The sequence below is a fragment of the Podarcis liolepis genome (assembly GCF_965112155.1).
Source record: "Podarcis liolepis genome assembly, chromosome: 12".
NCBI classification, from domain to species: Eukaryota; Metazoa; Chordata; class Lepidosauria; order Squamata; family Lacertidae; genus Podarcis; species Podarcis liolepis.
The window spans coordinates 6,929,477-6,942,821 of record NC_139563.1 but is presented as its reverse complement, the minus strand read 5'-3'; the positions used below and the strand labels follow the sequence as shown (position 1 = coordinate 6,942,821).

Genomic DNA, 13,345 nt, shown 5'->3' with positions numbered 1-13,345 from the left:
GGCTCATGAGACCAGATTCTCAGCTGATGGGAAGGATATGGGGTCCAATCCTGTGCTGGCTGCATGCAACAGTTCCCCATAGGGAACTGGCGCGCACAGTCAATGCAGAAGAATTCAGGCCCCCATCATCAGCTCAGTTTGGCAAGATTCAATACAGAGATATGATATCTTTATTGTCATTGTCTCATGCAGAACAATGAAATTGAAAAACTACATAAAACATTCAAAACCCCCTAAAAACTCTGAAACCCCATTTTAAAATACACTATACTATAGAGACCCCTTATGCTACGTTTAGAACCAGAATTGCATTTGCGTAGAAACTGTTTCTCAGACAGCTAGTCCTGGCCTTTATAACCCTATACCTTCTTCCAGAAGGCAGAAGCTGAAATAGATAATTTCCGGGGTGCGTACTACTATCCTGCACTATCTCTGCCGCTTTCTTATGGCACCTGGAAGCGTAGATTTGATCCAAGGTGGGAAGAGTGCACCCAATTATTCTCTCTGCAGTCTTTACAACCCTGGACAGCATTGCTTTTTTCCCTGGCTGTGCAGCTCCCAAACCACACACACACAGTGGTTTGGGAGATGCACGGCCAGGGAAAAGAAAAAAACAACCCAATGCTTTTTCAGGGAGTTCAGGCCAAACTCCTTCCTGGTGGCAAAAGGATTTTCACTGAACCCCCTTTAAAAATCAAGTCTTCTTCCTCACATTGCTGTGAGATGCTTAGAAGTGAGATGCTTCAGGACTCCAGGGCACTAAATCACCCTATGCCATTTTGTCTTCAGATGATTGCCAGTTGGACAGTCCCACCCATCTGTTAAATTTGGCCCAATCCTAATAAAGATCTGCTCCATGGAGCAAAAAAAGGTTCCCCACGCCTGTTAGTCATAAACTCCAAAGAGAGGTTCTCACCTTTAACCTTTAATCTAGCTGTGGTCTTCCTGTCGGCTGTGCTACAGCTGTATTCTCCTGAATCTTCAGGGACCGCGGTACGGATGATCAAACTGTGGGCAGTTCCTTCTACTTTAATTTCAATCTTCTGGCTGGGCTGGACTGTGGACGAACCCTTCTTCCATTCCACACGGACATTGGGTTTGGATAGGTCACAGCGGAAGATAGCTGTGGCGTTCTCATCTACTTCCATATTCTCCAGCTGCTTTATGAAGATTACTGGAGCAGCTGTACAGAGGGGAAAACAAAGCCTTTGCTGGAATGGTATGTATATACATGTGTGTGTGTACACACAAACAAATACAATTTGAATCCATGTTTCATTCTTAATGCAGCCTCAGAGTGAGGAACAGCATTGAAATACAATAAAACAATATTCGTTTAAATGCAACTTAAGCCAGTAAGATACTAATATAACCACTTCAGCTAAACGAGGGGTACCACTTTAGTCAAATGCTTGGATGAATAATCATGCTTTTACCTGGTGTCAAAATTCCATTACCATAGATACCAATGGTGCCTGATAAGGGTGGTCATTCTAAAGTATGGGTGCCACTATTGAGAATGTCCCGCCAGGGGTTATCACATACCATTATTTCAGAGAACTGTGACACAGTGAGAAGGGCTTCATCCCCCGATGGGCTACTTAATTGTTCAGCAAGCATAAAAAATTAATTACTTTTGCACTATTCCCAGAGGGGGGGGGGATATTTTTTCTGCAAAAAAAATAGAGGACTCACACTGTCCAACATTTAATTAGGACATCTTCCCTGGCTGTAAAAGCTTTTATCTAATCAATCCTCTGTGGGTGCTGTAATGATTATTTTGTTTCGTTGCATTGTTTTGTACATATTTTTAAAATAGAGAGATGTGGGAAATAAATATATTTATTTCCCAAATTTCTCTATTTGTAAAATAACGTATTTTTGCGGGTATAGCACCCCCCCCCCATGTATAAGATAACCCCTATTTTTTAAACCCAAAATTAAGAAAATAAGTTGTTTAGCTTTTTGGGGGGGGGTGAGGGAGGTCACTTCTGCCAATCGCTCACCCGCCTGCCCGCCACTGCCGATCGCTTGCCACAGCCACTGCCGATGGCACACCTCACCGCAGCCCATTGTCTGCCCACTCGCTGCCACCAACAGCCCACCTGCCCACTTCCCGCAGCCGCCAATCGCCTGCCTGCCTCACCACAGCCGCCAATCGCCTGCCCAATTGCCACAGCCACAGCCAATTGCCAGCAGGCCTTGCCGTAGCCACCAACCACCTGCCCAATCACGGCTGCCGATCTCCTGCTTACTGCTGCCATTAATCGCATGTCCCCCCTCTGCATTCACTATCCATGTATAAGACGACACCCAATTTTGCCTTCTTCTTTTTAGCAAAAGGCATCGTCTTATACACAGAAAAATACGGTATGTACAAAACAATGCAACCAAATACACACACAATAATCATTAAAATAATTCTTAAAAAACATCAATACCCACAGAGGTTTCATTAGATAAAATCATTATAGTAGCCTCACTTAAGCACAGTAGTCCTGGGACCTTGCATCGCTGCTTCTCACCCCCAATATTCACCTCAAAGGAACCCCAGGGTTTGCACTTAGAATACAGAGATCTGTGATTTGAGTAGACAAGCACATTTTTGGATCAACAGAGCTAAGTTTCTTCTGACAGACACAACAGGGTATTGCAGGATCCAGATTATTTTGACAGAAGGGAGAGCTCTCCCTCTAAAGGACTGGCTTACTTGGGCTGCTCAGTTTGCTGGGCCTCATTTACAGAAAAATGGTGGACCGGGTTGAGGGTCAATAACATAGATCCCCCTACAAAGAGTTAGCTCACTTACGCTGCACGGTCAGCTGGGCCTCAGAAGAATTCTGTCCCACTTTGAAAGTGACGGAGCCGGAGTCTTCGAGTGTCACCTTCCGCAGGGTGAGCGTGTGAACTTTCCCTAGAACCTCAATCTCATTCATTTCATTGGACTGGAGAGGCACCCCACTCAGACTCCATTCCACGTCCTTTGCCTTCTCCCGAGAGACCTTGCACTGGAACACGGCATCTTCGTTTTCATACAAGGTGATATCTTTCAGTGCCTCCACTATGGTGGCTGGCGCTTCTAAAATTAAAGCAGAAAGATTTATTTTTCCCCCAGTTCCTTTTTTCTTTACATATTTCTTGCTACACTATTCACAAGCACCTGTTAAATGTGGTCTCTAATATTCATCAGCTGCAGGAAACAGATGAATAACCACAACTTGGCTGTTTAGTGCACCCCTTTGCCATTAAAACTGAAAATAGAACCCATGGAAACAGTAGGAATGGGTGAATCTGTCTATTTCATTAACACTGTCTCATTTTTCCTGAAAAGTAGGTGGGTTCCCGTGAGGCAAGACACAGCAAGAACATTTATTGAACTACATAACTGGGAAACAGGGGGAAAGCAACTGCTTATATATATTCCTGAAAGCCTGGGCCACTCCCACTCCCAACATGATTGGCTATCTAAACTTCCAAGCTGCGAATCACGACTCAGAGTTCAAGGGCCAATGGCAGAGGCCCAAATCCTGAAATATTCTGTGACTGGACATCATGTATCGAATCAGAACACAGAAGCTCAGAATCCTTAGTCCAGACTCAAACTCAGGCACTGACCACTGAAGACATAACATCTCCCATCTTAAGTTCAGTTCCCCTCATTAGTTTGTGCTTTTTAAAAAGGTTATTGTGAAAATAAAGCAGCATTTTAATGTGAATTTCTCCTAATAGATACATTTCGTATGCAATTTTGCCTGCTTTACATTTATCAAAGCCATTTCACAAATGTAATCAAATTTTGCGTGTTATTTTCAGCATGCTTGACCCTAGTAGATGTATTTTTGAACAAATTACATGGCTGGGGAACGGCATTGCCAAATTAAGAGTATGCATTTTAAAGAATGAAGTGTTCCAGTTCTCAAATTGTTTCGGAAAGTGAGAATTAGTTAAGTCTGCCTTTAAATGTAAACTGAATTGAGCTTCTGCCCCACCTCTATTTTGTTATAATGCCTTGTTTGTCTTTTCCCTTTTCGATTTTGTGTTACGCTCTGTGTCTCTAAAGTTTTGTAAGCTACTAAGAGGCTTTTTGCATAGCAAGCAACCAATATTAACATAATAATAATATTTTATTATTTATACCCCGCCCATCTGGCTGGGTTTCCCCAGCCACTCTGGGCGGCTTTCAACAGAATATTAAAATACAATAGTCTATTAAACATTAAAAGCTTCTCTAAATAGGGTTGCCTTCAGATGTCTTCTAAAAGTCTGACAAGGCTGGTGTCACTACCAAGAAGGCACTACAGAGATAAGTCAGCAAGTGACGAATAAGTCATCATCTCTCAGGAGACTAAGAGGAGATAGGTTAGAGGGATAGATAGAGGGAGAAAGGTTGTTTTCTGCTGCTCCAGAGAAGCGGACACGGAGCAATGGATCCAAACTACAAGAAAGAAGATTCCACCTAAACATTAGGAAGAACTTCCTGACAGTAAGAGCTGTTCGACAGTGGAATTTGCTGCCAAGGAGTGTGGTGGAGTCTCCTACTTTGGAGGTCTTTAAGCAGAGGCTTGACAACCATATGTCAGGAGTGCTCTGATGGTGTTTCCTGCTTGGCAGGGGGTTGGACTCGATGGCCCTTGTGGTCTCTTCCAACTCTATGATTCTATGATTCTATTCTATGAGAGCCATCTTCAAATATCTCAAGGGCTGTCTCATGGAAGATGGAGCAAGCTTGTTTTCTCCTGCTCTGGAGGGGTAGGACTCGAACCAATGGATTCAAGTTACAAGAAAGTTACTAAACATCAGGGGGGGGGAAATTCTGACAGTAAGAACTCTTTGAGAGTGGTTCGGTCTCCCTCAGGAGGTTGTGGACTCTCCTTCCTTGGAGGTTTTGAAGCAGAGGTTGGATGGCCACCTGTCATGGTCACTTCAGCTGAGATTCCTGCATTGCAGAGGGTTCGAACTAGATGACCCTTGAGGTCCCTTCCAGCGATTCTATGATTCTCCAAAAGAACGTCTGAGGCCTTACCGTTCACCAGCAGTGAAGCAGTGGTCTCCTGGTCTCCCGTGTCACAGCTGTATACTCCCGCATCATCTTCAGTCAGCTCAGAAACAATCAGCTCCACCACGGTGCCTATTTGCTTCATGGTGTACTTGCCACTGGACCTCAGGAGGGACCTATCCTTTTTCCACTTCACAGGTGCGCCACCTTTCGAGATCTCGCAGCGCAAGGTGACCTTGCCGCCCTCTACCGCCTCCTGATCCTCAAGCAGGTTAATGAAAAGTACTGGCAAAGCTATAAAAGGACAGAAATGGGAAAGGCAGAGAAAATGATGCCGGGTGGTTCATAGCAGTAACCAAAGGCGCCTCAAAAGTAACACATTTATGGCAGCTAAACTTTGTTACCTGTGTCGTTATTTTTGTTTTTTATATATATAGATGAAATTGTTTTTGCACTACAAATTACAATCTTGAGAAAATTAATGGGGGGCTCCATGTGGATATATTTAATGTTCCAGGCCAAGGGGAGTAGATTGCGTAACACTTTGGTAGTTTTTTGTGGTGGTTCCGACTTCACCAGCCCATAGTTTGTTCATGGAACATTAATAATAATATAATGTTGTTGTGTTGTTGTTGTTTAGTCATTTAGTCGTGTCCGACTCTTCGTGACCCCATGGACCAGAGCACGCCAGGCACTCCTGTCTTCCACTGCCTCCCGCAATAATTTAATTTATTAAATGATAATAATTTATTATTTAATAAATTTTATTTATTTATTATTTATACCCCGCCCAACTGGCTGGGTTTCCCCAGCCACTCTGGGCAGCTCCCAACAGAACACTAAAATACAATAACTTATTAAACATTAAAAGCTTTCCTAAACAGGGCTGCTTTCAGATGTCTTCTAAAAGTCTGGTAGTTGTTCTTCTCTTTGACATCTGGTGGGAGGGCGTTCCACAGGGTGGGTGCCGCTACCTAGAAGGCCCTCTGCCTGGTTCCCTGTAACTTGGCTTCTCACAGCGAGGGAACTGCCAAAAGGCCCTCAGCACTGGACCTCAGTGTCCGGGTAGAACGATGGGGGTGGAGACACTCCTTCAGATATACTGGACTGAGGCCATTTAGGGCTTTAAAGGTCAGCACCAACACTTTGAATTGTGCTCGGAAACGTACTGGGAGCCAGTGTAGGTCTTTCAAGACCGGTGCTATGTGGTCTCGGCGGCCGCTCCCAGTCAGCAGTCTAGCTGCCGCATTCTGGATTAGTTGTGGTTTCCGGGTCACCTTCAAAGGTAGCCCCAAGTAGAGCGCATTGCAGTAGTCCAAGCGAGAGAGAACTAGATTAATTAATGTTGGGGAGTAGGGACAGAGTTACACGAGACAGTAGAGGCACAGACCATGTGTGTTGGAATGTACTAGCCAAAATATTGGTTGCAGACCTCTAATAGATTTTAATTAACTGATGTATCAGTTGCTTCTTCATTTATTGAAAACACACATAGAAATGTATAGAACATTTTAAAGAAAGACCCAGATATTTAAAACTAGAAGGACATGGGGGTACAATTATCCAGCCCAAGCTAAAATTAAGTTCCACTGATATCACTGAACTTAACTCTCCCACTTGGGGACAGTGGGACAGAGATGGCTTAAGAGTTTGATTGGGTTGTATCCAACAGATGGAGACCCTGCACTTTTATGAGGAAGTATCTGCTTATTAGGGACGTGGGTGGCGCTGTGGGTTAAGCCACAGAGCCTAGGGCTTGCCGATCAGAAGGTCAGCGGTTTGAATCCCCGCAAGGTGGTGAGCTCCTGTTGCTCAGTCCCAGCTCCTGCCAACCTACCAGTTCGAAAGCACATCAAAGTGCAAGTAGATAAATAGGTACCGCTTCAGCGGGAGGGTAAACGGCGTTTCCATGCACTGCTCTGGTTCGCCAGAAGCGGCTTAGTCATGCTGGCCACATGACCCGGAAGCTGTACGCCGGCTCCCTCGGCCAGTAAAGTGAGATGAGCGCCGCAACCCCAGAGTCGTCCGCAACTGGACCTAATGGTCAGGGGTCCCTTTACCTTTACCTATTTGGTTATTAAAACACCTTGCCATTGTTCACTAAGCAAAGGCATAGCCTAGCAAGTCCCACTGGGTGGTGAGTTCCACAGCAGAGGAACTGGTTGCCCTCAACAAAGGCCAACTCTGTTCCCTCTCCTTTGGTGGACAGGGTACACATGTGGCCCAAACCATTCAGGATTTGAAAGAAAATAACCATCACCTCAAGCTGAGCCCAGGAGCCAATGCATTCAAACTAACTTTGGCACAATATGCTCTCCAGGGTCTGCTCATTGATATTCCTATGTGCAAGACCAGTCCCAGCAGCAGCAAAGTTTAAGGAAATGTGCTCCTCCTCACCTTTGACAAGCACCGATGCTGTGGTCTGCTGGTCCCCAGAGTCACAGGTGTAGTTCCCAGAGTCCTCTGGCTGCGCATTGTGAATGAGAAGCTCAACAGTGGAGCCCTTTTGCCTCATCTCGTACTTGTCGCTGGCTCGCAGTCGGACTGAGCCTCTGCTCCACTTCACAGGAACGTCAGGTTTGGAGAGCTTGGCAAGGAGGGTGACCACTGAGCCTTCCTCAGCCTCCAGGCTCTCAAGCTGGGTTTCAAAAAGGGCTGGGAGAGCTGAGGGCCATGTGGGAGGAATGAGATGATTGTGAGTTGAAGGCAAATGGTTATTTGGGGATTTGTAATGCAGACCATCATCAGGAGAGACAGGCTGGCAATTGCTCTTGAGCCTAATGTTCTTGATAAAAGTTTTCAACAAATGCCCCAAAATTAAGAACGTTGGGCCTTGCTTCACTTGTAGAGGAAGTGAATTCTATAGAACTTGGTGCCGCTCAAAGCACATGCTCACATTCGTTTATTTCATTACATCTACAGAAATATTATTATTATTTCTTGCATTTGTCTAACACCCATCATTCACAGATCTCAGGGTGGTTCACAATATAAAATTGCAATATAAAAACTGTTATGTACTGAGTTTTAATAGGATCTAAATTGCAGCAGTCTGATTGGTCCTAGAACAATAGGATTCAGAATGCAGCAGTCCGATTGGTCCGCAGGAGCCACCCAATTCATCTCCTGGTGGAAGTGAATCCGCAACCTGATTGGCCTACAGGAGCACATCAAAGTGCAAGTAGATAAATAGGTACCACTCCAGCAGGAAGGTAAACGGCATTTCCGTGCGCTGCTCTGGCTTGCCAGAAGCGGCTTAGTCATGCTGGCCACATGACCCGGAAGCTGTACGCCGGCTCCCTCAGCCAGTAAAGCGAAATGAGCGCCGCAACCCCAGAGACGGTCACAACTGGACCTAATGCTCAGGGGTCCCTTTGCCTTTACCTTTATAAAGCTTATAGCTGACAGGTTCTCATCAGCACAGGGCTCTGATAATCTGAATGTTAAAGGTTAAGAATAATAACTAGCATTCAAGGCCAGTTAAGGCCTTTTAGTCTAGAAAGAAAGACAACAAGGGACGAGTAATTTGTTGACTTAATAAAACCCCTACCTTCAACAGAGATGGTTGCTGTGGTTTTCTGGTTCCCAATGTCACAGGTGTATTTGCCAGAGTCCTCTGGTTTTAAATTGTAAATCTTTAAGGTGAGTATTGTTCCTTCTTGCTGGATTTCATACTTGGAACTTGGAGAAATCACTTGGGCTCCCTTCTTCCACGTCGCCGATACGCCAGGCTGGGAGACTTCACATTTCAAGATGGCCGTACTGTCCTCTTGCAACTCTTTGTTGGCCAGCTCCTCTTTAAATGTGGGGAGTGGTGCTAAAAATACAAAATATGAATGGTATTTTAGAAAACTGCTAGAGGGACTAGCAGAAAATATGACCCAGTTGCCTCATAGTGCCTTAAAGCAGGTTCCAGGCTCGTGTGATGAATTTTGCAGATTCAGAAATCATTTCATGTTCTTCTTAGTCTGTTGTATTTAAACTTAAGGTAAAGGTAAAGGGACCCCTGACCATTAGGTCCAGTCGTGACCGACTCTGGGGTTGCGGTGCTCATCTCGCTTTACTGGCCGAGGGAGCCGGCGTACAGCTTCCGGGTCATGTGGCCAGCATGACTAAGCTGCTTCTGGCGAACCAGAGCAGAGCACGGAAACGCCGTTTACCTTCCCGCCACAGCGGTACCTATTTATCTACTTGCACTTTGACGTGCTTTCAAACTGCTAGGTTGGCAGGAGCAGGGACCGAGCAACGGGAGCTCACCCCGTTGCAGGGATTCGAACCGCCGACCTTCTGATCGGCAAGCCCTAGGCTCTGTGGTTTAACCCACAGCACCACCCGCATCCCTTTTATTTAAACTTATTGCACAACAAATACATTCAGCCTTGCGTGATCGCAATGCTCATTAGAATACAAAATATTTTTCTCCCCCTTCTTTCACATGTACTAATCTGTTTCTTTTTCCTTAGTCATATGCAGCCTGTCTTGTGGAATTATGACTTCCTGTCTCACAACATTTTACAGTAGTAACAGGAAGCCGATTGTGCTAAAAAATATTGATATATTTTCTCCTTTCTGCCAATCACAAAGACAGGCTCAAGATATAACATAGTTGGCTTGCCTAGTAGTTTTGTCACAATGCCCCTCATGGGATTACCTTTCACTTTGAGCTGTGCTGTGGAGGTATATGGTCCAACCCGGAAGGTGACAGTGCCTGAATCTTGCTGGGTCACCTTCCTCAGCTGCAATATGTGGACCCTGCCTTTTTCAACGGAGATCTTGTTCATCTCATTGCTCTGGAGAGAGGCCTCCTGAAGCTTCCACTCCACATCCTTCGCATTGTCGTGGGAGACCTTGCACTCAAAGGTCACATCTTCATCCTCAAAGACCTCCGTGTTCTTCAGCCCCCTAATGATGGTGATGTCAGGTCCTGCAAGTGTCAGCGATGGTGGAAAGTGAGGGAACAAAGTTCTCATAGTGTGGACCATCACAATTTGATCCAGCCAGTGCTTTGTTCTCTGTAACTATCCTACAAGCCAGGGCATGCATATTTCTTTTATTAAACAATACAGTGGTGCCTCGCAAGACGAAAAGAACCCGTTCTGTGATTCTCTTCGTCTAGCGGTTTTTTCGTCTTGCGAAGCAAGCCCATTGACGGATTAACGGATTAGTGCAATTAGTGGCTTTTAGCGGCTTTTAGCGGCTTATCTGCTGATCAGATCAGCTGATAAGCGGCTTAGCGGCTTAGAAAAAGGGGGGGAAAGGGGAAAAAACCAGCAGGAACTCGCAAGACATTGTCGTCTTGCGAAGCAAGCCCATAGGAAATTCGTTTTGCGAAGCACCTCCAAAATGGAAAACTCTTTTGTCTAGCGAGTTTTCCGTCTTGCGAGGCATTCGTCTTGCGGGGCACCACTGTATAGTGGTACCTCTGGTTAAGAACTTAATTCATTCCGGAGGTCCGTTCTTAACCTGAAACTGTTCTTAACCTGAGGTACCACTTTAGCTAATGGGGCCTCCTGTTGCCGCTGCACCGCCGGCTTGCGATTTCTGTTCTCATCCTGAGGTAAAGTTCTTAAGCCGAGGTACTACTTCCGGGTTAGTGGAGTCTGTAACCCGAGGTACCACTGTATTGATACAGTATATTGATTGAGTGTAGGAAAACCTCTAGGTGCTTAAATTAACAATTGAAAAAGCAGTTGAAAACAATTTAAAATATTTTAAAATAATTAGCAGTAAAAAAAAAAAGATTATAATGCGTCAAAATCTACATGTCTGGATATTAATTAAGTAATTAATTTATAACCCTGGACGGGACTCAAGGCAGCTTACAAATAAAAGCTTGTTTAATAAAAAATGTCGTAAGCAGGTGCCAAAGAGAGTACATCAAAGCTGGTTGCCTAATGTCAATAGGCAGGGAGTTCCAAAGTGTGCATGCTGCTGCCACACTAAAAGAGCTGGTTTTCTCGAAGGGCGGAACAAGTATCAGGTGGCATCTGCAACAGTGCCACTTCCACAGATCTAAGCAGTTGAGTGAGAACCCATGGGGTAATTGTGAATATTCTACCATTCAAGAAGGAACACAGAATTTACTAGTGTTCCACAGAAAACAGCATCTGGAGAATATAAAGCTTCCATTTCTCTTACTTTTAAAATTGCCTGCATTCCATCTATTTTTTGAGAATTAAATTGGAACGTACCATGATCTAGCTAAAGCCTACCCTGGATCCATTGTCTAAATCAATGGCCATGAATGTTGAGTTATACATTCTTGGCATACAAAAAGATAGGGTTACCATATGTCTAGGAATTCCCAGACGTGTCCTCTTTTGGGGGTCCTACATGTCCATCCAAGGGGAATTTAAAATGTCGTGGATTTGGGGGTTTTATTTTTTTTATCTTTTTTGTTTGGGGGGGGGCGACTCTGGTTCAGGCTCTGGCGCAGGTGACCTGGGCTCTGGCGGAGGGAATATCAGACAATTGCCCTAAAAAAGCTCAACAACTTTTTGTGTCTGGATTTATACCTCTTGAAATATGGCAGCCCTAAATAAGAGAGGTAAAGGTAAAGGACCCCTGGACAGTTAAGTCCAGTCAAAGACAACTATGGGGTTGTGGCGCTGATCTTGCTTTCAGGTCAAGGAAGCCAGCGTTTGTCCACAGACAGCTTTCTGGGTCAAGTGGCCAGCATGACTAAACCACTTCTGGCACAACGGAACATTGTGACGGAAACCAGAGCGCACGGAAACGCCGTTTACCTTCCCGCTGGAGCGGTACCTATTTATCTACTTGCACTGGCGTGCTTTCGAACTGCTAGCCCAATGGTTGTCATTAATTTGATTATGAATTGATTTTAGAATGAATAAATTTTAGAATGAATTTCAATTAATTGGTTGTGATTTTATGTGAACTGTGTTACTTTAATTGTTGTTAGCCGATCTGAGCCCGGCTTTGGCTGGGGAGGGCAGGATATAAATAAAAATTTATTATTATTATTATTATTATTATTATTATTATTATTATTATTAGGTCGGCAGGAACTGGGACAGAGCAACGGGAGCTCACCCCGTTGCAAAGGATTAGACTGCCAAATTGTAATGGCGACAATTGCCAGGAACGCTGCCTCCTACCTTTAACTTCCAGCTTTGCTGACGTGGTTTGATCCCCAGTGATGCAGGAATACTCTCCACTGTCCTTGGTTTCCAAATCGCGAACAAGTAGCTCATGCTTGGCACCTTCCTGTTTCATTTCATATTTGGGACCGGGATGGAGCACCACACCATCTTTCCTCCACTCCACTGACGCCTTAACCACCGTCACCTCGCAGCGCAGCCTGGCTGTTCCACCTTCTTCCCCTTTCTCATTCTTCAGCCGTTGCTTGAATTCAGGCTTGAGGGCTGTGGAGCCAACAACAAGAGATGAAGATAAAACATGGGCTATAATGCTTATAGGTGCAAGGCGGGGAACCATTCTGGGAAGGCGAAACCCCGGCGGAGGCTCCTTCCTCGTCCAAAAAAAGAAAGAAAAGAAAGAAAAAGCTGTTTGGAGGAAAGAAACAGTTGGTGGAAACAATGGGAAAAGCATCATTCACAACATTAGAGATTTTGCTGCAATGTGGGGAACTGTTAACCGTTAACCATATGCAAGGTTGTCTTCAGTGCCCATGGTGAATACCTGGTTTTTCCCTAGTAAGTTTGCTTTTGCTAGGATGGCTTTAAGGAGTTAGACTTAGTTTGTATCAACTTGCCCAGTGGGACAGTGGGAAGAACAGTAGTCAATCAGGACTTTTATCCAGGAATAATAATAAGTGTTTCAGACACGTGGCATTCACTGCAATGGAATGCAAATGTCTATGATGACCAAGACAATAAACTATATTTATTGCATGGCTGTGAATAGCTCCTACTTTCACATTTCAGTGTTTTGAAAATTGCCATTCTTAACAACGTACAAGACCCCCAATTTCAAAATGTCAACACAAGGCATCTCAAATCTTTATGGTTTAAAAATTCTGTGAAAGTACCAAAAAGAAAGTATAAATTGCCAGAAACTGGTCTTATGGTGATATAAGTTATGGTGTTATAAGTTATTATTACTATTACCACCACCTCCACTACTACTATAGGCCTGGTTCACTGCAGGTACACATATGTTCATTACTTGATGACTGCAACATCTAAGTAACAACTTTCATGTGTAAATAAGTCATCCCAGATGAAACCTTGCAGGCTGAACTTTCAAGTCACCCAGTGTCCTCTCCTGCACAATGCTGACCACTAGTTCAAACATTCAGCTGCCAGTTATCACTTGTAAATCAAGCAAGTGCAAAGCAGTTAAGTCATGTGTGTACATGAGCAAGTA

General features: G+C 44.5%; 1 protein-coding gene across 50 annotated transcripts in view; it reads right to left on the bottom strand.

Annotated features, from left to right (window-relative positions):
- OBSCN (obscurin, cytoskeletal calmodulin and titin-interacting RhoGEF) overlaps positions 1–13,345 on the bottom strand; it is a 281,685-nt gene that overhangs the window by 139,398 nt on the left and 128,942 nt on the right. For all 50 annotated transcript variants that reach the window (XM_083466412.1, XM_083466407.1, XM_083466411.1 and 47 more), the window contains 7 exons: positions 12,115–12,381; positions 9,648–9,920; positions 8,547–8,813; positions 7,394–7,660; positions 5,024–5,290; positions 2,810–3,079; positions 917–1,183 (listed from right to left, as the gene is read on the bottom strand). In XM_083466412.1, coding sequence (XP_083322538.1) covers positions 917–1,183; positions 2,810–3,079; positions 5,024–5,290; positions 7,394–7,660; positions 8,547–8,813; positions 9,648–9,920; positions 12,115–12,381 — 1,878 coding nt within the window. The remainder of the gene's footprint in view (positions 1–916; positions 1,184–2,809; positions 3,080–5,023; positions 5,291–7,393; positions 7,661–8,546; positions 8,814–9,647; positions 9,921–12,114; positions 12,382–13,345) is intronic.